Source organism: Protobothrops mucrosquamatus, unplaced genomic scaffold (genome assembly GCF_001527695.2).
Source record: "Protobothrops mucrosquamatus isolate PMUCROS unplaced genomic scaffold, P.Mucros_1.0 scaffold1403, whole genome shotgun sequence".
In the NCBI taxonomy this organism is placed as follows: Eukaryota; Metazoa; Chordata; class Lepidosauria; order Squamata; family Viperidae; genus Protobothrops; species Protobothrops mucrosquamatus.
Window position 1 is genome coordinate 51,709 of NW_015387588.1, and position 26,118 is coordinate 77,826.

Consider the following 26,118-nt stretch of genomic DNA (forward strand, 5'->3'; position numbering starts at 1 on the left):
TTCTCCCTCGTCAACGGCCACTGGTGCACAAAGATCACGTCAATCATTTGAAGTTTGATCTCTGAAGGCGACTGTGTTCGATCAATCTCCCTTGGGGGACAGAACAGAAGAGGCTGGCTCAGAAAGTAAAACTGAGAATAGCCTCTGAAAGCTTGTTCAGGTCTTGGCAACCAGGTTCTCTCATGAGCACAAAGTCCACTTTTCTGTCTTGTCCCTCAAAAATCTCCAAAAGCTTGCTCCTCAGCCACTCTGTCTCTTCTGTGGAGCGAAGTGTCTCCTTCTCAACAGGGCTGTTGTGCCGACCTCTCCTGTAGTCCCCTACTGAACCAGCAGGAGGCCTCCTATCCCGGAGGTGAAGGACCTCTGTCTGGGATATAGGATGTGATGGTGTGAACTGAGGGGCGGGTTGGCCACTGAAAGAGTGACAATCAGGATACTTGGTTCTGCTATGGAGGGGAGAAAAAAAACAGAAAAATTCAAATCCCGCCCTGGTTTTGCAAGAAACAGGATGGGTGACTTTTTTTCCCCATCAGTTTCTCTATCAGAAGTATCAATTAGCTTATTTTTGAACCAATTATTTTAATTGGTGTCAGTTAGATGGATGGCAGACTCCACTTGCTCCCCCACCACCTCATTTGCTCTCTGCTCTCCACCCATCCATCTTTTTGGCTATCATATTGATGTATTTGTTCTCGCTGTGTTCCTTTGTTATTGTTTATTGTTCTATTCCAGTGGTGGCGAACCTATGGCACGCATGCCAGAGGCGGCACTCAGAGCCCTCTCTGTTGGCACACGCACCATCGCCGCCAGCAGCAGGTCCATCAGGCCACCGCCGCCGCCCGGAGCAGGAGCCCCGCCCAGCACAAAGGAGGCGAAGCGGCCGACTAGCAAGCTCGAGTAGAGGTGGTAGAGCAGAGGCCACCAACCATTGTCGATTGGTGGACTGGAAGAAAAGGGAGGGGAAGCATTTTACATGCGTGCATGCGCGCACGGGGCCGCGAGCACGCTCGCGCTGCAAATGGGGCGGAGCTAGTGCCTGCATTATACTAGCCCTGCCCCGTTCTTGCGTGGTGCAGCGCCTTGTATCTGCACCCTGCAGTGCGGCGGCGGCCGTTTTTGCGCCTGGCAGCACAGTGGCCCATTTTTGCGACCCCGGTTTTTGCGTGCCAGAAGCAGCACTCAGAGGCGCCTCCCTGACCCCCCCGCCCGAGGGCACCACAATGCTGATGCGGCCCTGGCACTTTGCGATAAGTAAGTGGGTTTTGGGTTGCGGTTTGGGCACTCGGTCTCTAAAAGGTTCGCCATCACTGTTCTATTCAGTGCTTTTTTTGTAAAAAAAAAAAAAAAAGTGCTGGAACTCACACACGTCATACAACCCGCCTTGCCTACCCTACAAGGTTCCATCCCAAAAAGGTGCCGGAACTCCGTTCTGGGCGTTCTATGACAAAAAAAAGCCCTGGTTCTATTATTTCACTTCTGTTTACCCATCTTTTCATATATATTTTTTTCCAATTTTATTATTGTAAGCTGCCTACAATAGCCCCCACAGCGAGATAGCCTTTTCTGATGCTCCCCATGATGCTATTGCTATTCTGAGCACTGGCTCCATGTTTCTACCCAGCTACAACGTCTACAAAGTTGAAAGTTTGAACTCAACCGGGTCAAAAGCATGTGGTGGTCTCTCCAGATGTACTTCCTGTCCAACAACACCACTCACCCGCCCCTTCGCCTCATTTAGCCAAGGCTGCCAGGAACAGCAGCTCATTTTTCAAGCTGCTGACTTTTTTTTTTGTTTGTTTTTTTGAGCTAGTTCTCAGCAAAGCAGTTCCTGGGATCCAGCCCAGTATACGTTTTCAGATTCTTCTTCGCAGCAATGAAGGAGAACGTTTTCATAAAACTCATCTTAAATTGGTATTTTCCAGAAATAATAAATAAGGCAAAGGAATGCTAGGGAAGTGGATCTTTTCTTTTCCTTGTAATGCAGTGTTTCTCAACCTTGACAATTTTAAGGCATGTGGACTTTAACTCCCAGAATTCCACTGGCTGTGGAATTCTGGGAGTTGAAGTCCATATGCCTTAAAATTGTCAAGGTTGAGAAACACTGTTGTAATGGAACCTTGGGTTTTGGACTGAGCAATAGTTGGCAGGTGAGATAGACAGGAAGGAGGACTTATTGATTGTGATAACTAAAAAGCCATGCACTTTCTACTTCTGGCCACAAGATAGAGCTCTGCCACTATTTATCCCGACAGGTTCCACAACTTTTAACAACAAGATAACTTTTATTGTCATTTTTTTACTGCAAGCACACTGGCACACATTAAAAATGAAATTATGTTGCCTGCTCTCAAAAGAAAGTATATATCTACCCATACACATGCATAACACATAATACCCATATACACCTGCTATATACATACATACACATATACCTACACACACACACATATATACACATATAACAATGATAAAGTTGGAAGGGACCTTGGAGGTCATCTAGTCCAACCCCCTGCTCAGGCAGAAAACCCTACACCATTTCGGACAAATGGCTGTCCAGTCTCTTCTTAAAAACTTCCAGTGTTGGAGCATTCACCGCTTCTGGAGGCAGGTTGTTCCACTGGTTAACTGTTCTAACTGTCAGGAAGTTTCTCCTTAGTTCTAGGTTGCTTCTCTCCTTGATTAGTTTCCACCCGTTGCTTCTTGTCCTGCCTGTCAGATGCTTTGGAGAATAGATTGACTCCCTCTTCTTTGTGGCAACCCCTGAGATATTGGAACACTGCTATCATATCGCCCCTAGTCTTTCTCTTCATTAAACTAGACAATAGAATAGAATAGAATAGAATAGAATAGAATAGAATAGAATAGAATAGAATAGAATAGAATAGAATAGAAATTTGAGAGTTCAGAAGGTTGATGCTATATGGAACAAAACTGTGACTGAAACTAGATGTTCTGCTATGGATACCACAAAGCTTCCTCCCAGAAAGTAACAAGGAAAACAGGTTGTCAAGAGGATGTGTAACATCCCAGACAATAACTGTGGACAGGAGTCCTTCACTTTGGTTGCAAACCTGGAACTCTAAGAACTGTAATTTCAGTAGAACTAGACAATTGGGAAAATATCTGGCCGTTCCCCCCATGTCTTGTCAGCCTGTCATTCCAGATCCAGCCTGTCACCACCAGGATGTAGTCTTTAGAGTTAAGATACATCCTTCGTGGTAGCAACCAAGAGCAGCCTATGGCTGATCCTATGACTCTCAGTTGCTAAGCAGAGCTAAGCTTGGATTGGGAGAGGGATGTCCTGCTGAAGAGGAATTGCTGACTCATGACTGACTGAAGGCCACTTCACCGGCCACTCCAAGGTTGCAAGCTAGATCAGGAAATTGAAATTCATCATGAGCAAATCGCTTCTTCGTGGTTGTCGAAGAAACTATAGAAACCTCACCATGAGGTTACCAAGAGTCAACTCAAAAGAAATGTTAGCTTTAGCCTCAGCCAATGGCAGACTTAACCCTTGCGTGGAGGACCAGCAAGAAGCCCCAGGGCTTAGACTATGAAGTTGGACAAAAACTACTTATGCATTGTTGTCAAGACACATGCATTCCCTTATAGAATTTTTGAAAGATTTAAACTTGATAAAAAAAAAAGTTTTTGTCAACTCTGCAACAAACCTGGCTGAAGCCATCTTGCTCGTTTTCGGTTGCCACAAGATTGGGGGGAGGAATGGTAAGTGGTAGCCTAAACAATTCTCTGTCCCGTGGGAACCAAGGTCATTTCTGTTCCCTTGGCTGGGGGGCTTGAACCAAATGTTAGAAAGCCCGCCAAACTATTTTATTGGGAAACGTAGTTGATTGCATAGACAGTGGGGTGGAAAGTTTCACTTTGTAACACAATTACTTTTGGAGGGAACTTTAATCTTGGTTCCATTTTTGACCGTGCCAATACTTTGTAACCAATAAACATGTTCTTAGAGGAAAACTCAAGCCTCGGAGTTCTGCTTTAGTTGGTCTCATCTATCAGAACCATAACAGTTTTGTTTTTTTCAACAGGAGTTAAATCTGAATTCAATATCAATTTAGGTTCTGGAGATGACCACTTGGTTGCTAAAGTATATAAAATATTACTCAAGATGAACCTGGCGGATGAATCCGTAAAAGACTGTATGGTAAAATGGGCAAAAAAATTGGGTATAATGCTAGATAAATGGGTTAACATTTACTTTGAATTATAATTTGAAAGAAACATGCATTCCCATAAAGCCCCCAAGAATTAACCTTGAGGAGCTGTGGTGGCACAGTGGTGAAAATGCAGTATTGCAAGCTAATTCAGCTCACTGCCAAGTTCGATCCTGACCTGCTTAAGGTTGATTCAAGCCTTCCATCGTTCTGAGGTCAGTAAAATGAGGAGCCAGGTAGTTGGGGGAAATATGTTGACTCTGTAAACTGCTTAGAGAGTGATGTAAAGCACTATGAAGCAGTATATAAGTCTATGTGCTATTGCTATTGCTTGACCCAGAATGAGGCTACTGGTATAGGTTCTCCTGCTTGAGCAGGGGGGCTGGACTACAAGACCTTAAAGGTCCCTTCCAGCTTCTACTCTACTCTACTCTACCCATCAATCTACAAGACATTTTTTAATTCTAGACCTAATCTGGCTAGTTTAAGGGATATATTTGTTAGAAGTTCATCAGAAATACTCACTTGTTCTTTTTCTTCAGGAAGTCTGCCAAGGTAGGGCCACTTCGTCCTAAGGGGTCATCCGGGACCATAAATATATTCCCCACAAAGGTGTACTGCAACAAGCTGCACAACAGAAAACCAGATAAGGGGTTCATACATCCTGCAAAGCTACAGTTTATTTGGCAAATTCAAATGGGTCAGATCCACTGATTGTGCCAAGCCACAAATGACGGCTTGCAAGCCACTTGACGCACTAAACCACAAAGAAGCAAACCAGTTCAGACGTCCTGCAATTCGCAAATCCAGCCAGCAGGTTAAGAAAAATCACCCACCAGACTGTTTCTTTCAAGGATTCAGCTGAGGTATCAGCCTAGCACTTTTCAACCATCTCCTGAATGCAGCCATTTTAGGAGCAATGAGAAATACTCAATACACCTTCAGGGATAACCAATTTTCACAGACTCCACAGCGCCTCAAGATTAACCCCTAAAATTCAGTCACTGAATTTCAGCAGCACAATTTGTCTGCTTTATATTCCAACTTAAGAGGGGCACTGAGAGCAGTTATGGGTCCGTTCCCATCCTCAAAGAAGCTGTATAGGTAGTCCTCAACTGAGCCCAAAATTTCCATTGGTAAGCGAGACAGTTTTTATGTGAATTCTGCCCCATTTTATGACCTTTCTTGCCACAGTTATTGTGAATCGCTGCAATTGTTACATTAGTAACACAGTTGTTAAGTGAATCTGACTTCCCCGTTGACTTGGTTGGTCAGAAGGTCGCAAAAGGTGATCATGTGACGCCGGGACACTGCAACCGTCGTAAATATGAATCAGTTGCCAAGCATCTGAATTTTGATCACTTGACCAAAGAGATGCTGCAAAGTTAAGTGTGAAAAATAATCATAATTCATTTTTTTCAGTGCTGTAGCTTCAATCGGTCACTAAATGAACTGTTGTAAGTCAAGGACTAACTGTAATGAGTTGATTTGGCCTCTTTTTCTCCTTGAAATTGAGTAACTTCTCTCATCCCTATCCTTAACACCCACAAACCACTGAAAAACACACCCCCTAAAGGGCTTATTTTTGGGAAGAAAATGACGGGCATGTCAGGAGAAACATACAAGTTGACTGAGGCAAGAAGGAGCTACTTAAATGTGAGGGACAAAACAAGAATTACTGGACGGTGAATGAATATGGACTGAATACAGGTTAACCACAACTCATTCAGAGGCCATACGACAGCCCTAAATGAGTGGCACTCACAACCGGTCCTGGATGTTCTGGCCATCCCAACACCACTGCAGCCATGGGATGGTGACTGCGGTGGTTTCGCTTAAGGACCGTGGCAAAAGAAGGTTGTAAAACTGGGTGCAGCCATACGTTGCCTGGCTTAACAATCACACCACTTAATGGCAAATGTTCCAGTCCAAAATGTGGTCAGGAACTTCCAATGACGTCATCATGTCCCCAAATAAGCTCCTGCAGTTCTAGAAAGCCACCTGAGCCTTCAAGCACAGCTGATATACTGTAAGTGAGAAACATTTCCTGTCTGTAGGCAAGATTTACAGACACAGAAACTGAGATTAACAGAATAACAGAATTGGAAGGGACCTTGGAGGTCTTCTAGTCTAACTTCCTGCTCAGGCAGGAGACCCTAGGCATTGGGTAACACAAAACAAAATACAAGTAGTCCTTCATTTACAGCCACTCATTTAGTGACTGTTCAAAGTTACAACGGCATTGAAAAAAGTGTCTTAGGACTGTTTTTTCCCCACTTACGACTGCTGCAGCATCTCCATGGTCACGTGATCAAAATTCAGACGCTGGGCAACTGACTCATATTTATGAGAATTGCAGTGTCCCGGGGTCATGTGATCACCTTTTGTGACTTTCTAACAAGCAAAGTCAATGGGGAAACCAGATGCACTTAACCACCGTGTTACTAACGTAACAACTGCAGTGATTCACTTAACGACTGTGGCAAGAATGGTTGTAAAATGGGGAAAAGCTCGCATAGCAACTATCTTGCGTAGCAACAGAAATTTTGGGCTCAGTTGTGGTCATAAGTCGAGGACTACCTGTATATAGAATCCATAGGGTGGGAGGGACCTCAGAGGTCTTCTAGTCCAACCCCCTGTTCAAGGCACCCCAGTCAAATAATTGTCCTGTCTATTTCTGAAAACCTCCAGGATGATGAAGCACTCACAACTCCAGGAGGCAAGGTATTCCGTAATTAATTATGTTAATTAAACTAGAGCATAGGGTTCATAATAAGTGGTAAAGTAGGGAATAAGTAATTTTCTTAATTAAAGCCTCCCAGGAGAAAGTCAGGGAAGATAAAAAAAATGTCTGTTTCTGGTCTGTACCACTTCTCAAAAGAACTCCCCCTCACAAGCTTGGAAATTTCAAGTTTTGAAATAAAGGATGCCTGGAATTGTCCTTGTTGACTGCTTAGCTTTCAATGAGTGGCATGCTAAGTAGCGTGACATGTGGAAAGACATTGAAATGTGTAATTTCCCTCAGAGCGCACCAGATGGTACAGTCCCAGGGGACCGTATCAAATGTCTCATTCTGGGTTGCCTGTTCTTGAAACCTGACTCTCTAGGACGGGTGTCAAACTGCCGGCCCGTGGGCCAGTTTCATCATACCGGAGCCGTGCCCACCCCATTGCCGGCAATGGCGAAAAAGCTCCGATACGTCACGCGACGTCACGTGACGTCGCTAGTTTGACATGCCTGCTCTAGGACAAATTTTCAGCTTCCTTGATTCCCTCAAGCTTTTGTATATCAATCGGTAATCAAAATCCCTGACAGGAAGAAGTCCGGGCCTCACCCTATTTCTCCCCACCTCATTCAAGAAAGAAAAATGCAGCACCATCTAAGAAGAGAGATGGGGAATGATGGCCCCTTTATGACTTGTGGACTGGCTGGCTCAGGAATTCTGGGAGTTGAAGTCCACAAGTCATAAAGGGGCCATCGTTTCCCACCTCTGATCTAGAAGGCTCCTTCAAAAAAGATTGCCTCTTGCTCCACCCCACTGCACCCCCAAATTAAAGAATCCATCTTCACCTCTCCTTGATTAGCTTGATCCATCTCTTCGATTCTTTGGCAAGATCCCGGAACTGGTCGTTAGTGACAATCACCCCGTTAGTCTGTTCTGCCAGTTTCAGCATCATTCTGCAGTCCAATGAAAGACATGTAAAAGAAGAGCCAACAGAGAAATTAATTAGGATAATTTTACCTCTTCTGTTTCAAGGTCCTCAAACTTCCCTTGAGGAAAGATTCGCATCCCTCATGGACATGATAGCAGTGTTCCAATATCTCAGGGGCTGCCACAAAGAAGAGGGAGTCAAGCTATTCTCCAAGGCGCCTGAAGGCAGGACAAGGAGCAACGGATGAAAACTAATCAAGGAGAGAAGCAACCTAGAACTAAGGAGAAACTTCCTGACAGTTAGAACAATTAGCCAGTGGAACAACCTGCCTCCAGAAGCAGTGAATGCTCCAACACTGGAAGTTTTTAAGAAGAAACTGGACAGCAATTTGTCCGAAACGGTATAGGGTTACCTGCCTGAGCAGAGGGTTGGACTTGATGACCTCCAAGGTCCCTTCCAACTTTATTATTAGTATTAGTATTAGTATTTGCCACGTTGTCAAAGATCCGGCACGGCAAAGGTCTTGCCTAGGAAGCACAATTGTCTCTCCTTTACAACCATACCAACAACAGAGGACAATCTCTTTTCAGAGAACCAGTCTACCAGGATTGATCCATGAGTTACTGAGATAGCCACGGTGTTTTGCAACCACAAAGACAACAGGCTAGAAAGCAAGAGATTGTGAGTTCAAGTCCTGCCTTAGCAATGAAAAGCCAACTTTGGACCAGGCCCTCTCTCTCAGCTCAACTCACCTCTTAGAATTGTTGTTATGGGGAAAGTAGGAGGAAAGTAAGTTAGATATATCTGCCACCTTGAGTTGTTTGTAAACATAATAAAGACAGGATACAGATGGACGGATGGACGGACGGATGGACGGATGGACAGACAGATAGACAGACACCCCCACACACACACTTTCTGCCACAATGCTTTCCTAGCTAGAGCAAATGTCCTCATTGCCAGACTGGAAACCAGATTTTTTTTTTAAATAATGTTTGAATGGTTAACCAAAATTTGGGATATTGCCAGTTGATAAAAGTCAAGGACTTCATAAGAGGCCATCATGAGATCAAATCAATCAGATAATAGGAAGGATGTTAGTGCAAAGTAATGCAAAAAAATAAAACATCTAAAAAAATGATGTAATGTTCTGCCAGCAAAAACATTGCTTCCCCAAAACAGATAATTAAATGTCTATTTTTCTAGCTGAAATTTCATACTTTTCTCAAGAACTGTCATTTTAATAGGGAAATATATCATATATGCATTTGCATCTTGAATATGTTTGTGTGCATACACAGAAAGATACTTACAGGCACACACACACATAGGGATATGCTGTTATCTTTCAATAACTTAGTGCACAAAACTTCCCAAGATTTCCAAGAAGTGGGCAGTGGGCAGAGTCCAACTGCAATCCTGCATTTTAACCATTGTGCCACCACACAGATAAAGAGAGAGAGAGAGAGGATCACAAGATATACTTTGGGCATGTCATGCATGCCAATTCATTGGAGAAGTCAGTGATGCTAGGAATGGTTAGTGGAACAAGAAGAAGGGGCAAGCAAAGAACAAGATGGCTTGATAACGTCAAAGATGGTGATACAAAGATGAACATCCAGCAACTGAAAGAAGCTGTGCTTGACAGGGTAGCATGAAGAGCACTTGCCTATGAAGTCACCAAGAGTTGGACACAACTGAACAGTGGAGAATGAAAATGAAAATAAAGAAGCAACCTAAGATTTCTCTTTGAGTTTCAGCTGAAAAACCAGTGGGACAGCTACACCATTTGCTGTTCTTTCTATACCAGGCTGATCAAGAGTTTGGAAGAGACTAAGGATCAAATCCTTACTTCAGTGTTTCTCAACCTGAGCTACTTTAAGATGGCGGACTTCAACTCCTAGAATCCCCCAGTTAGAATGGCTTGCTGGGGAATTCTGGGAGTTGAAATTCATGTTCTTAAAACAGCTCAGGTTGAGAAACACAGCCTTACTTAATCATAAAGCCTACAGATCTTTGACTGATGTCAATTTACACATCGCAGCTGGGAGTAGACCAACAAATATTGTTGAATCATAACTTCCAGTATCCAACAGGATAAGAGTTGTCATTCAACACCTGCTGGAATATCCAAGATGGTTTATACTTACATTAAGCTATGGTTTTTTCAACTAGTTCAACTTGAACAGTTAGTACTCACTAACCTAAATCACATTAGAGCTTAGCGAGGTAGGGGCTCAACCATAGGCAGATACAAAGTTATCTTCCTACTTCTTTTCAAAGACCTTTAGAGTTAAGAAGGGGCTGTCAAAGCCAATGAATTCAAACTGCACAAGATTCCAAATTTCTATTTCTATCAATCAGAATAGAACTGGAAGAGACCTTGGAGGTCTTCTAGTCCAACCCCATGCTCAAGCAGGAGACCCTATACCATTTCAAATATGTGACTGTCCAGTGTTTCTTAAAAACCTCCAGTGATGATGCTCCTACAATGTCTGAAGACAAGCTGTTCCACTGGTTAATTGTCCTGCTAGGAAGCTTCTCCTTAATTCCAGGATGCTTCTCTCCTTGATTAGTTTCCATCCATTGTTTCTTGTCCTGCCTTCTGGTGCTTTGGAAAATAAGTTGACCCCTTCTTCTTTCTGGCAGCCCCTCAAATATTGGAATGCTGCTATCATGTCCCCCCTAGTCCTTCTTTTCTCTAGACTGGCCATGCCCAATTCCTGCAACAGTTCTTCATATGTTTTTGTCTCCAGACCTTTAATCATCTTAGTTGCTCTTCTTTGCACTTTTTCCAAAGTCTCAACACCATTTTTGTAATATGGTGACCAAAATTGAATGCAGTATTCCAGGTGTGGTCTTACTAAGGCTTTATAATGCGCTACTAATACTTTGCATGCTTTTGATTCTATGCCTCTGTTTATAGGATTATTTGTGAGGCAAGAGGGCCATAAAACATTGTAATGAGTACCTTGGTACTCATCATTAATTTGTTCTTGGAGGCGCAATGAGTACCAAAAACGGTAAGTACCAAACAATTTTTCCCCATAAGGAACAATATAGTGAGTCACAAGGCAGCCAACACTGACAAGTTCTAACTTGTGCATTGAGTACCAAACAATGAGTACCAGAAAAAAAATTTCATGTCAAAACGCATTGAGTACCAAATTTGATGACTTTTAAAGCAGTTGAGTACCGAGGTACCACTAAGTAAACTTAATATTTAGCTGCCTGTTTTAATGGCCTTAATAGGTTTTTGTTCCTTAGTATGACAGGGAATTTGACTTTAAAATTAAATTTGCATTGTGTGTCTAATTATCGGTTGGCAAAATCATTTCCTGCTTCTGTTCTGTGTCTAAGGTTCATGTAAGCTAAAAAAAAAAATGAAGTCATTCACTCCCTTGAAACTGGGAAACCCTGGGGAAAAGCCCATTAAGAGTCCCTGTAAAAGAATGATTTCATTGTCATCCACTAGTCTGCACAGCAAATGTTGAAATAACTGGGTGATTCTCAAAAAAGAACCCAAAAAAGCTCTCGCTATGTTGACCTCAATTTCCCCAAAATCTGGCCACAAACAATATTTCATGCCTAAAGAAGTAATTTGAAATATTCTAAAGTGGCACAAATAGTTTAGGCCCCTGGGACTGTCTGAGCTTGTTTTCTTGCAGATGTTTCATTACCCAAACTAGGTGACATCGTAAGTCAGACATGTCAAACACAAGGCCCGGGGGGCCGGATGCGGCCTGCGAAGTGGTTTCATGTGGCCCACGAAACCATCCTGGAAACAGTGAGGGAACCGCCCCCACTGCCTTGGCCCTGGCCCAGGCCGGCCGGGAGCCAATGTACAATTTTGTGGTGGCCATCTATGCTGAAATGCATTCAGTCTTAGCTCCACAAGGCCGTCCGGAAACAGCGAGGAACCAGCCTCTGCCACGTCGTTCCCGCCCCCTGGGTGCATGCTGGGGAGGTGTCACCCTTTGTGAGGAATGAAGAAATGGACCATGCCTTGGCGCTTGCCCCGGTCCCACCCCCTTCTGCCAGAGACCTTCAGATCTGTCCCACTCCTGCCCAGGCCCCCACAGGCACCCTTGATGCAAACAATGTAGAGCTGGCCATGCCCACCCAGTAGGCCACACCCACTCCATCCACACCCACCCAGTAGGCCACACACCCCCGCCCCCCCCCCGAGGGCAACCGCAATGCTGATGCGGCCCTCAATGAAATTGAGTTTGACACCCGTCGTAAGTTCTAGTGCTTCCTTCCTTCCTTCCTTTCAAGTACTGATGATGTTACCTAGTTTGGTAATGAAACATCTGCAAAAAAAAAATAACCAAGCTCAGAGAGCACCAAGGACCCCTCATTTCAACCCTGAGCTACAAATAAAATACTCCATTTTTACAACCCTGTGATTCCTTAATTTGGGGTAGAGCCAGGGTAACTGGATGGAGCTGAGCATTTCTTGGCCGGATGCCCTTCCTGACACCACACAGAGTTCACAGCAAATTTTTTTTTTTTTGCACCCTAGGAAAGAAACATCAGCCACTACCTAGGATTGAACTCTCAACCTTTCAAGTGGCAGGCAAACAACTTCACCACTAGGCCACCATGTCGCTCAACCCTGAGCTACAAATATTTTCTTTCATTGGTACCTGTCCAGGAGACAGTGGAGGACAGGGGTCCTGGCATGCTATTGTCCATGGAGTCACAGTCAGGTGCAAATGAGCAACTGAAAAACAATGTTAATCTGGGGAACATTCCTGTCTCTTGAGCCTTTTCAAAAAAACAAGGGTTTGATATTGTGAGTGTTCATTTCTACCACAGTTTCAGTAATAGTCCCAAGAGGGATTCTCAAGCCTAAATTATCTTGGGCACCTCCTCTAGAAGAACAGGAAGAAGCAGATTTTGAAAGCTATCTAACGATAAAAAACAACAACTATGAAGATGATTTTGAACAGCGCTATGCGCTGTGGGACAACATTTGAGGGTATTGTTTCCATTCCAAACAGAATTGCTCCATATCCACTCTGAGGTGCATTGATTTCTATGTTCCTTTGGTGGCTCTACCCCTTGAATTAAACAAGCAACATCCAACCTCTGCAGGCAGAGAAAACATTTACTCTAATAGAAGAGAATCTCACAACATGACACACTCAAACATCGTTTCAACTGGAAATATGAGCATCCTAGACCAAGCTAAATCCAAAAATGCTAGGGAACTCCTGGAAGCTTGGTGTTCAGACCAATCAGCCATCAATAGACACATAGTGAGAAGCCATATTTACATACCATTCCAAAGAGAAAATAAAAAGCTAAGAAGGGAATAAAAAACCCAGAACACATCCTTTCCAGCAACCAAAACCCAAAGAAGCAGGGATTAACACCAGCCAACACTCCAGAAGACAGGCTTAAGATACAGAAGGATCTGGACAGACTTGAACACTGGGCACTATCTAACAAAATGAAATTCAATGGTGAAAAAAGCAAGGTTCTACATTTAGGCAAGAAAAACCAAATGCACCAGTACAGCATAGGTGGCACCTTGCTCAATAGTAGTAACTGTGAGAGGGATCTCGGAGTCCTAGTGGACAATCACCTAAATATGAGCCAGCAGTGTGCTGCAGCTGCCAAAAAGGCCAACACAGTGCTAGACTGCATTAACAGAGGGATAGAATCAAGATCACATGAAGTGTTAATACCACTTTACAATGCCTTGGTAAGGCCACACTTGGAATACTGCATCCAGTTTTGGTCACCGCGATGTAAAAAAGATGCTGAGACTCTAGAAAGAGTACAGAGAAGAGCAACAAAGGTGATTAGGGGACTGGAGGCTAAAACCTATAAGGAACGGTTGCTGGAATTGGGTATGTCTAGTTTAATGAAGAGAAGGACGAGGGGGGACATGATAGCCGTGTTCCAATATCTCAGGGGCTGCCCCAAAGAAGAGGGAGTCAAGCTATTCTCCAAGGCGCCTGAAGGCAGGACGAGAAGCAACGGATGGAAACTAATCAAGGAGAGAAGCAACCTAGAACTAAGGAGAAACTTCCTGACAGTTAGAACAATTAATCAGTGGAACTACCTGCCTCCAGAAGCGGTGAATGCTCCAACACTGGAAGTTTTCAAGAAGAGACTGGACAGCCATTTGTCTGAAATGGTATAGGGGTTTCCTGCCTAAGCAGGGGGTTGGATTAGATGATCTCCAAGGTCCCTTCCAACTTTACTATTATTATTATAACAAGCAGAAAACAATGCCCCAATCAAGAAACTACTAAGGAGAAAAGCACACTCCTACCAACACTGGCATGGTAAGCTAATGGATGTAAACAGGGAACATTCTCTGCACTTACTAGGACTGATGACATTACCTACAGTAGTTGGGTAATGAAACATCTGCAAGCAAATAACCAAGAACTCCACAAAACACTGACAGCTTTTAGTAACTAACCCAACAATTGAGCTCACCTGTCATCATATGGGACAATGCCTCTCCCATCGATTTTTCGTGATGGTGTAAGGGACAGGATGCTTAGATTGTGCAGCTCAGTCAAAAAGTGCCTCTCTGTGATTAGGGAAGGGGTAGGAAAGCAGGCAAAAAAAAATACAGCGGTCAACATACACTGTGGTAGATTTGCTCATTGGTTGCAGCTCAACACAAATGAAGTTCCACTAAATGTCAATGAGATGTCTTCCTTAAATTAATCCACAAAGGATTGCAGCAGTAGCCACCAGAATTGTTGGAAGAATTAGGGAGACTCACATTGAAATCTTTATCCACCCTCAGTCTGTGAATCTGATTGGCTGACAAGTTACACCCTCACTCTATGCAATGAGTTCCACCCTCAATCTATGCATCTGATTGGCTGATGAGTTACACCCTCAATCTATGCATCTGAATTACACCCTCAAGCTATGCATCTGATTGGCTGATGAGTTCCACCCTCAATCCAGGCATCTGATTGGCTGATGAGTTCTACCCTCAAGCTATGCATCTGATTGGCTGATGAGTTACACCCTCAATCTATGCATCTGAATTACACCCTCAAGCTATGCATCTGATTGGCTGATGAGTTCCACCCTCAATCCAGGAATCTGATTGGCTGATGAGTTCTACCCTCAAGCTATGCATCTGATTGGCTGATGAGCTACACCCTCAATCTATGCAGATGAATTACACCCTCAAACTATGCATCTGATTGGCTGATGAGTTCCATCCTCAATCTATGCAGATGAGTTCCACCCTCAATCTACACATCTGATTGGCTGATGAGTTCCACCCTCAATCCAGGCCTCTGATTGGCTCCTCAAACTCACAAGAAAATAGAAAAGGGCATGGGAGAGAGGAGCTCATTCAAGGTATAAACATGCTTGAAATAAAAGAAATAAACTGGAAGAAATATTCCACATTGGAACAAATCAGTGAGTAATTATTTTTAATATTAATCTTTACTAGAAAAGCCAGGGTAAGAACATCTAGCTTCCCTTTCCCTCAATTATCGGAGCAGTACCAATGCCTCTGTTTAGAACAGTGGTTCTCAACCTTTTTAATGCCGCGACCCCCCAACCGGTCGTAAGTCGAGGACTAAACCGCTCGTAAGTCGAGGACTACCCAACCGCTCGTAACTCGAGGACTTTCCCTGACCGGGAGCGCCGCGCATGCGTGGTTCTGCCCCCTGCGCCGGCCGAGGCGTAGCTGGCAAGCGGCAGAGACGGAGCAGGCCGACCACCAGCTGGCCCAGCCCAAGGGAGGTAAGGCACCTGCCGGAAAAGGGGGAAAAAATGGCGGACAGCCTTGCTTGGCAACCCCCGTGAAATGGTCGATCGACCCCAAATGGGGTCGCGACCCATAGGTTGAGAACCGCTGGTTTAGAATCAGGGGTAGTCAACCTTGGCTCTTTTATGACTCGTGGACTTCAACTCCCAGAATTCCTGAGCCAGCTGTGCTGGCTCAGGAATTCTGGGAGTTGAAGTCCACGAGTCATAAAAGAGCCAAGGTTGACTACCCCTGGTTTAGATGATGCTGGTGGAAGTCCTCCATACATCATTTAAAAACCAGCATTCACATTTTTATCCATTTTCAAATATCATTACTGATTAAAATTCCTGCAGTGAAATCAGCCAAAAGGTGGGTCAGGTGTTTGCTTTAGGGGGGGAAAAAAAGCAAGAACTTCCCACCTCTCACATTAGAATCTTCTTCCATTCGATAAGCCGGCACTAAGACGTTCACTTCGCGGTGGCCTCGGTCCCAGAAATATTGCACGGCTAGGGCGATTCCTCGGCAGGAGAAGAACTGGTTCAGACCATGCCTGAGAAGAGAAAAGGTGGCACTTAGGTCTATGAAAATCAAAGATCGGGAACATGAAAAACTCAACTGAGTCACTCTGTGGGACACCCTCCGAATGATGGCGCAGGGGAGGGAAGAGACAGTGGGAATAGGAAGAACTCCGTGAAAAAAAGTTAAGGCAATTAGCATAAACCTATATCTTAAAGAATGGCCCACAAAATTGGAATAAGTCTATGCCTGTTATATCCTTTTCTCAGATTACCCATAACATAATTTAAGGGAGGTTTTAAAAGAGGAGGGGAGAGGATAGGAGAGGATAGGAGAGGATTGTGGATGGTGATTAGATTATTATTGGTGCTGTTTACATCTTCAAACTAAGCTAGAGACACACCAAGTCTCATACTAAGTCTCAAGCTATAGGGTATAATATAATAATAATAGTAAAGTTGGAAGGGACCTTGGAGGTCATCTAGTCCAACCCCCTGCTCAGGCAGGAAACCCTATACCATTTCGGACAAATGGCTGTCCAGTCTCTTCTTAAAAACTTCCAGTGTTGGAGCATTCACCACTTCTGGAGGCAGGTTGTTCCACTGGTTAAATTGTTCTAACTGTCAGGAAGTTTCTCCTTAGTTCTAGGTTGCTTCTCTCCTTGCTTAGTTTCCACCTGTTGCTTCTTGTCCTGCCTTCAGGCGCTTTGGAGAAGAGCTTGACTCCCTCTTCTTTGGGGCAGCCCCTGAGATATTGGAACACTGCTATCATGTCCCCCCTCGTCCTTCTCTTCATTAAACTAGACAGACCCAATTCCAGCAGCCTTTCCTTATATGCTTTGGCCTCCAGTCCCCTGATCATCTTTGTTTATATATAACATATATAAAAAGGATATAATCTGGTGCACACATTCATCCAAATTTTCTTTCTTTTTTTGGGGGGGGGGAGGCAAGTGAATTGACCTCGTCTCATTAGCAGTGACAACAGTTTACTCCTCAGCTACCCAGATTAACTGCAATGCTCTTCATAAAGCATGATTTGATACCATACCTTGAAAATACATTAAAATTACATGAATTCAAAGGAACATGATTAACTCGGATCCGAATTAGGGCAAATCTACTTCTAACTTCAATCCAAGGGAACAGAAGAAAACTTGGCCAGTAGAGAGAAATGGGATGCAGAAATTCTACTGCTTGTTTCACTGGAGTCTTCATGGAGGTCTCATTATGTTGTATGCAAACTCTTAAGATTTGCGTATCTCCTTTTCCTTTCTATGTTTGATGAAAAGAGTTAGCCTTGTCTTGAATGGAGACCAGAGCTGGGAGCATCAAAGCTAGGTGAAAATGCTGAGACAAGGAATGTGGGAACCAGCAATTTCCATGCTAGAAAGAATCACTGCACAAAACGTTACTGAAAGGTTCAGCTGATCCAGAATGCAGCCCCACGATTATATGGCAACTGATGAGATTTAAGAAGTATGTCTTCTCTGCCACAGTACTACAGTTTTGAAGACCTGGATCTTTCCCTAGGCTTGGATGGGTTGGGGACTCCCTTTGTGATAGGCTCTTGTATCTATTCCCTCAGTATAAACATCATCCTTGTCTACTGTTTGATATATTTCTATCACTCTGAGTTTCAATTTGTACGCATCCTAGAGTTGTTCAGAAATTGGGTAGTTTTAGAAAGCTGAATAATAATGTGAATTAACTAAATCAAAATAAAATAAAATAAAAACTGGCTGTGGAATTCTGAGTTGAAGTCCATATGTCTTAAAGTTGCCAAGGTTGAGAGTAGAGTAGAGTAGAGTAGAGTAGGGTAGGGTAGGGTAGGGTAGGGTAGGGTAGGGTAGGGTAGGGTAGGGTAGAGTAGAGTAGAGTAGAGTAGAGTAGATCGGAATAGAATAGAATAGAATAGAATAGAATAGAATAGAATAGAATAGAATAGAATCTGGAAGGGACTTTAGAGGATTTCTAGTCCAACCCCCTTTCAAGCAGGAGAACCTGACCTAGGACAGTGGCATTTTTAGTACCCATAGTATGAAAATCTCTTAAAAGATTAAGATCTTTTAAGAGATTTTCATACTATGGATACTAACACTTTCTGCCTTGGGGGCATTTCAAAGTTGTTTGTTGGCCTGCTTGAAAAATACAGCTAGCCCTTGATTTACAACCACAATTGAGCCCCAAATTTCTGTTGCTAAGCGAGACAGTTGAGTTTTGCCCCATTTTATGACCTTTCTTGCCACAGTGAATCACTGCAGTCGTTAAGTTAGTAAGACGGTTGTTAAGTGAATCTGGCATCTCCTTTGACTTTGACAGAAAGTTGCAAAATGTGGTCACATGAACCCCCCAGGACACGGCAACCGTCATAACTATGAACCAGTTGCCAAGAGTCTGAATTTTGATCATGTGACCATGAGGATGTTGCAACGGTCATAAGAGTGACCGTTGTAACTTTGAACGGTCACTAAATGACCTGTTTTAAGCCAAGTACTAGCAGTATTCTGAAAACTGAATATGATTTTGTGATTTAATGCAGAGCACTAGACAGTATTAGTGGCCAGCAATGTACCCCTGTAATCACATCTTACGGAAGAATGGAAGGGAAAAGTGGATGGAGGCTGTGGTAATAAAAATTAGATTGTACCCAGATTTTCTTCCCCAAACCCAACTCACATCATGGCCACGTTGCTACCATCAATAATGACCATCCGCAAATTCTTCTTCCCAGGTGTGTTGGCCAACTTGAGTTTGAACTCAGTCTGGAGAGCCTCCTCAAAGCGCTGAGCTCCAGTTACCGTAGAAACAGAACCCTGCTGAAGAGCGTCCATGTTGGTGCTTTCTGTTGACTGGGTCCCCTCAGAATCCGATAGGGAGGACAAAAAACTAGCAATAGGAGAAGTAATAGGCAACAAACTGGGAACTCCAGGGTTACTTATTGAAACATGGACACCCTTGTGATTCGAAAGTGTACCATTCCACCTTTCCTCCGGATGAGTCCTTTGGTGAGAAGATTCCCCATGATTCAAAATGGTTGCCCTCTGGATGCCAAGCTGACCTCCATGTTCTGGCTTGGTTGATGACCCCCCTATTGCACTCTCGCCTTCATCTTGGTATTTCCCTTTCTCATTTAGCTGCCTCAGGAGACTTGCTAATGGGGCTCCTGTTTGTATTTCTGTGGGGATCTTGCTGGGGCAATGGCCGCAGTTGACCACTGCTGTTTTGATCAGTTCCTTGACATAATTGTTTTCATCATAAGTGTCTTCCAGAGACAAAGCAGCGAGACCTCGCCGTTGGGATGGGGAGATGTCTTCTTTTTGAGACAAGCCTGCCTCCATCATCTGGACTCTATCCAAGATGGTCGAAGGGGCTTCCTGAACTCCACCCTCCAATAATATCTTTTTGACCACACACTCCTCATAGCCCATAGTTTTAAAGAAGTTTAGCCTCATTTTGAACTCTTTTTCAGACCACGATGACAGCAAAATGTCTGATGTTGCCTCCTCCTCAGTGGTTTCCTCAGGCAAACTAACAGAGCATGATTCTGTTGCCCAAAGGGGATTCTTTTCTTCTGCTTGATGATCCTCCAAGCTTTCTGTGAGGCCTTTGTATCCAGGTAGAATCTGAAGCTCAGAGGTAGCTGGAATCAGTTTAGGAGAACTCTTGGGAAGCCCAGAATTCTTAGTGGTCATTGCCTCCAGCCATTGTCGAGGACCATTCAAGTCAGACAGATGTTCCTGTGGCTTAGTGTGCAATTTGGCCTCATCAGAATGTCTTGAAAAGTCATCCCGTGGGACATGAAGATGTTTTTGGTCTTGAGGTTTTGCATCCACAATAGGCAAGTCCATCCCAGCATCCCAAGGCCTGTCTGAGTACGGTAGTTGCATCAAATCTTCAGCTTTGTGAAAAGATTCTTGTGCCGTGGTAAATTCCACAGGCCAGTCAGGGCCGGAGTCTCTAGTTCTACTCTGTCCCTGGACTCGACTGAGCTCTGCATGTATGCCAAAGACAGGCTGAGGCCTATCTGGAGACCCAGATCCGCCACTATTCGCAACGTTGGCTTCCCACCCCAATGAACAATCTCTCCCAAAACCAGATGGTATCCTATAGCCATTCCTTTGCCCCTCCTCTGTGTCTTCTTCCTTTATCTCCTTGACCAAATTAAGCAATTCCTCTTTGACTGAGGTGGGCAAGATCAAAAGATCCATGGCATGTTTGTCATCATAATTCTCCACCAATTCCCGGAAGGACCGTTTGACCTGAGCTTCCTGTTCTTCTGGCAGCTTAGGGTTCTTCTGGTGTTTCCCCACAAACTCCTGGATCCGGCTCTGAGCCATGACAAAAGCTTCTGCCAACCCTGAGATCAACAGGGTGCCCGGATGGAGAAAGGTGAGGTTCGCAGAGGTCCCCCGAATGAGGCAGTCCATAAATAATCCATGGGCACCTAAGAAGATGCACTGCATGTCTTTCGGATACTGTACTTCGTCCTGAAGCTCTGGGGCACAAAGACCTTTGATGTATTCCTGAAAAACATAGGAAGATGCAATATGGTCATTCTCTAGATCAGGGCCGTCAAACTCAATTGCATTGAGGGCCGCATCAGCATTGCGGTTGCCCTCAGGGGGCCAGATGGGTGTGGCCAGGGTGGGTGCGGCCTACTGGGTGGGCGTGGATGGAGTGGGTGTGGCCTACTGGGTGGGCGTGGCCAGATCTACATCGTTCGCGCCAAAGGTGCCTGTGGTAGCCTGGGCAGGAATGGGACAGATCTGAGGGTCTTTGGCAGAAGGGGGTGGGACCAGGGCAAGGGCCAAGGCATGGTCCACTGGAGGAGCCTCTGTTCCTCTCAGGCCATGCGGGGGGGGGGCTGGATGCTGGTGCGGGCTGCCCGGAGCCCTGGGCAGCAGAGGTCAAACGCCCAGCCTGGCCCTCGAGCACCCGCAGCCCCAAGCCCAGCCCCACTTCCCCAAGGGGGCGCCCAGCTGCACTTACTTCCTCCTCAAGGCTGCTGCTGCTGTGCTTGCTCTCCTTAGCCAGGTTGCTCATGGTGGGTACAAGGGCAAAGTCAGAGGGAGGCCCATTCCCTCTCCATGGGAGGAGACCCGGCTTTGTATCCAAAGCTTTCTTAGCAATAGGATGGGAGACCCCCAGGATAGTCCAGGAGGAGGGGGCAAGGGGATGGTGAAAGGGCAGCAGGGCAGGACTAAGGTAGGACTTCCCTCAGACCCTCCCTCTCCTTCTTTCCTTCCTTCTTTCCTAAGTACAGAGTGGTGGGAAAATATTTGAGATGAGGGGAGAAAAACAGGCAAGAAACGCAGCTGGGGAGGTGTCACCTCCCCAGCATGCACCCAGGAAGCGGGGCCGACACGGCAGGGGCTGGTTCCTCGCTGTTTCCAGACAGCCTTATGGAGCTAAGACTGAATGCGTTTCAGCATAGATGGCCACCACAAAATTGTACATTGGCTCCCTCCCGGCCAGCCTGGGCCAGGGCCAAGGCAGCGGGGGCCATTCCCTCACTGTTTCCAGGATGGCTTCGCGGGCCACATGAAACCACTTTGCGGGCCGCATCCGGCCCCCGGGCCTTGTGTTTGACATGTCTGCTCTAGGTAGGTAGGTAGAGATAGAGATAGACAGTGCTTTTTTTGTAAAAAGAAAAGGTGCCGGAACTCACACATGTCATACAACCCGCCTTGCCTGCCCTACAAGGTTCCATCCAAAAAAGGTGCCAGAACTCTGTTCTGGGCGTTCTATGACAAAAAAAAGCCCTGGAGATAGAGATATGGCATAATATGAGTTGCTATGGGCCAATTCTGTAGTTTGGGTTCATAAGCACATGTATAACCTATGTAATTGTATTATTTCTTGGGTTTGCTAAAACTTGGCATAGTAATAGCTCACAGCACTACTATTTTTCTTCCGCTTTGAATCACGTAGTTAAATAAACCATTATATTTATGCTATATAAGCACCTTCATAATATATGTAATTATATATTATATAATAATAATTCTGGAGGTGGGTGCTAGATTTATAGCAGATGCCACCTCCTCCCCCCCACGCCGTTCTCTGCTCCCCACTCGTCCAATTTTTTTTTATTAATCATATTGATGTATTTTCTTTGGTTCTCCCCATGGCAAGATAGCTGGAAGAAGTAAGGAGGGGAGAAGGAGAAGGGAAGAGGAGGAAAAGGAAAAGGAAGAGGAAGGAGGAGTAGGAAGAAGAGGAAGAAGGAAGTAGGAAAAAGAATCTATAACAGCATCAAACAGTCACATATGCCTATCCCAGATCCATGGAAAGGATTCGATAAGTGGACAAAAATGCCAAATACAGTCTGAACAACTGGCTGACTGTGCAATGAAGTAAAATAATAACAACAACAATAAGAATAACAACAATAAGAACAATAATAGTTTCCAAGCCAAGCTTTGAATCTATTAGTAAGTATTGTTTCAGCTACTTTAAATAAGCTATATTCACTTAAAATATTTTGGGCAACTAAGAGGGAAAAAAAAGCATTGAAAGATAAAAGTGGCCGCTGACTTGTGCAGGGATCTTAAGAATCCTTGCATAAGCCAATTTTAGTCCACACTGGACTGCACAGAATTACAAAGTACAGCATTATGTAAATAAGGAACTGCCTATGTTTATACAGCAAAGATAAGGCAAATGATGTAACTAAGGAAATACAGCAAATCAAATTTAGAACATTGGAAATCCCTCTATTTCTTTCCACAAAATGCTCACTAAACAGTTTTTGCACCCTTTTCCTGCTTTTTCATGAGGCAACTGGACTTTCTTGTTTTTCTTTGAAGACATTTCGCTTCTCATCCAAGAAGCTTCTTCATCTCTGACTGGATGGTGGGGGAATGGAAATATTTATACTCCTCACAGACAGCTAGTCATTTGCCTTCTTTTAGAGAATCACTGAGGCCATTTGGAGGTTTACCTATGTCCTCAGGGTCTCCTGAGTAGTGCAAATGTGTGGAGCCTTCTTGGCTACAGGATGTTTTTTCTTCCATTTCCCCACCATCCAGTCAGAGCTGAAGAAGCTTCTTGGATGAGAAGCGAAACGTCTTCAAAGAAAAACAAGAAGGTCCAGTTGCCTCGTGAAAAAGCATTTTTGGGATAACTATGTCCTGGATGACTGAGAATCTCCATAGACATTTCCTGAAAAAGTAAAATGAAAATTGTTCAATCTGAAGACATACACCTTTGGTGAAGCAGATTAGAAACTATGCTAAATTTTGAGGGTACGATTCTCACCTGCTTGCCAAGGATGACGTCTCTTGGAATTAAATGAGATTTATTTCTAAGTAGGCCAGTATAAGACACCCTGTTAATTAAGCTAGAGAATTAATCCACCTTGGCCTTTCACATTAAACATTTCATCCCAAATTTGGAGAAAAACACACCAATCAGTATTGTCCCAAAGGTACTTCTCAAAAGGAAACTGGACTTTCTTGGGGTTTTTTTTCCCCCATGAAAACGTTTCGCTTCTAATCCAAGAAGCTTCTTCGGTTCTGACTGAATGGATCTGTTCTCTTGTGCTGTGCCATGCGTTTGTGAAGTGGCTGTTTTGTTTCTCCAGTATTAAAGATCTGAATGTCTCACTGTTCTACACAGCAGAAGAAAACCATCAGGACAAGATTCAGCAGTCATTTTATCTGAAAGTCAAAGGTCACTCTTTTGAAGATAGCAAAGTTCACATTCTGGACAAAGAGGACCACTGGTTTGAAAGAGGGGTCAAAGAGGCCATCTACATTAAAATTGAATAGCCCTCTCTCAACAGTCTACACCACCGATATCTCCTGTCTACAATACAGTCCTTTCAGCAGATTCCTCTCCCATTTGCACTCTGATTCGGATAACCCTGAGGTGACACTTAAACCCCAAGTGGCCTCAACAACTCTCAGAGTGCTAACAACCAGATGGCTACCAAGAATATAAATCCTTCCATTCCACACCATTCAGTCAGAACTGAAGAAGCTTCTTGGATGAGAAGTGAAATGTTTTCAAGAAAAAAACAAAACAAGAAAGCCCACTTGCCTTTTGAAAAGCACCTTTGGGACAACCATGACTTGGATGATTGAGAATCTCCATAGATATCAACCAGTATTATTGCCACAATGAGTAAGGCTTCTTCTCCATTCCAGCATGGGATGGTGCTTCAAGATCTGATTCTAGAGAAAAGAGTTTACCGTGATGAGGATAGAACATAGCATCTTTAACCTGCCCCTCTAAAAAAACGGGGGATAATTTAGAGAGAGGTATAGAGGGTGCATCTGTTGAACCCTCAATGTTTTCAACAGAGGAACAAGTTCAGAAAAGCCAAAGAGAAGAATCTCAACTCCTGGCACCTTTCTAGGCCTGTTCATTCAATTGCCAACAATCCAAAAGTCATCAGCTATTACCCTTGTTCCAACTGTTTTTTGAGATCATGTGATGATTGTTCTGTTGCTGTTCTGCTCTGTTATGTAAGGTAGAAGCCTTAAGGAGGAATCGCCTTCGACTCAGCCTCAATTCATAGTGACTTCAAGGCTGAGGACAAGTCATTTTCTGCCATTCGGAAACAAATTTTCCTGGCCACCTGGAGGTATATAGGTACCGTGTTTCCCTGAAAATAAGACCCGGTCTTTTTTTTTTTTTTCCCCTCCCAAAGAGGGATCAGGTCTTATTTTCGAGATGGTGTCTTTTCCATGGTCTCACCTCGCATGCATCGCCCCCAGCCTCCATTTCACCATCAGAGGCCTAGGGGTATTTTAAAGGGGTTTTAAATTAAATTTTTAGTAGAAGCGGCCAAATTTAAATAGTTATTTTTAATCTTTTTAAAGTTTGTATTGTATTATATCATTGTTTTAAACTGGCTGTAAGCCGCCCTGAGTCCTCCGGGAGAAGGGCGGGGTATAAATTTAATAAAATCTAAAATCTAAATCTAAATCTGTGCCATCCGAGAACCGAGCTACAGTTCTCGGCTGCAGAGGCCTTTCTGGAAGGCCTCTGAAAGCAAAATGGAGGCCGAGGGCGACTCGTGTGAGGTGAGACTGTGAAAAAGACACCCCCCACCCAAAAAAATAAGTCCCAATGCCTCTTTTGGAAGGCAAAAAAAAAAAAAAAAAGACCTGGTGTTATTTTCAAGGAAATAAGGTACCTATATACCTCCAGGTGGCCAGGGAAATTTGTTTCCGAATGGCAAAAAAGAGAAGACCGTAGATAACTTGCTTTATGGGAATTAATTTGGATTGAGGATCAAAGAGTTTGCCTGACCTTTGCACTATGAAGATTCTCTTGGCTTCCTTGTAACTGCAACCAGATCTTCCTTGCTCCTTTGGGGTCTGATCCCAGCACCCCCACGACATTCAGCTCCACCCGAAAGAGGCGTTCAATTTGGGGACGGTGTTCCATCAACATATCCTGGGCCTCCTCGGGCACCGCAAATTCATCCAGGATCCTGTTGTTCGGCATGATGGGAGCTTGTATCTGCCAGCCACTGAAGACCTGGGTTGTTATGTAGCTAAAAAGCTGCAGGGAAGAGAAACCAGCCTGATTGAAAGGGCTGTGGTTGAGAGATAAAAGCAAAGTGAAAACATGCCATCGCTTAAAGCTTTCCAGTCCCTGAGTAACCGTGAACTATCAACATTTGCCTATCCCGCAACCTTGGGAAGGACTCAGTAGGATGATAAAAGTGCTAAATCCAGTCCAAACATCCGACTGACTTTGCAAAACACCCCTAATAATGTTCAGCATTGGCTCAAGGTTGACTCAGCCTTCCATCCTTCCAAGGTCGGTAAAATGAGGACCCAGATTGTTGGGGGGCAATATGCTGACTCTGTAAACCCCTTAGAGAGGGCTGTAAAGCACAATGAAGCAGTATATAAGTCTAAGTGCTATTGTTATTCAAGGTCACATGCTGAAAAAAGAAAAGAAGGGGGACTTAGAATGGAGGAGGTGGCAATATTCAGAACAGCTGACCGGGGTGCCCCCTCCTATAAGAATGCATTGATTTTTCTCTCCCTCTATTTGCAAAC

The 26,118-nt window shown here is 44.2% G+C and overlaps 1 protein-coding gene across 1 annotated transcript; it reads right to left on the reverse strand.

Moving 5' to 3' along the window:
- Positions 1 to 102: 102 nt before the first annotated feature.
- On the reverse strand, positions 103 to 25,555 carry LOC107292693 (protein KHNYN-like). Its single transcript, XM_029285205.1, has 7 exons — positions 25,358 to 25,555; positions 18,773 to 20,619; positions 15,998 to 16,128; positions 14,288 to 14,384; positions 7,746 to 7,853; positions 4,701 to 4,802; positions 103 to 446 (listed from the first exon to the last, which is right to left on the reverse strand). The coding sequence occupies exons 1-7, from the start codon at positions 25,553 to 25,555 to the stop codon at positions 119 to 121; spliced, it is 2,811 nt and encodes a 936-aa protein (XP_029141038.1). The 3' UTR covers positions 103 to 118.
- Positions 25,556 to 26,118: the final 563 nt, after the last annotated feature.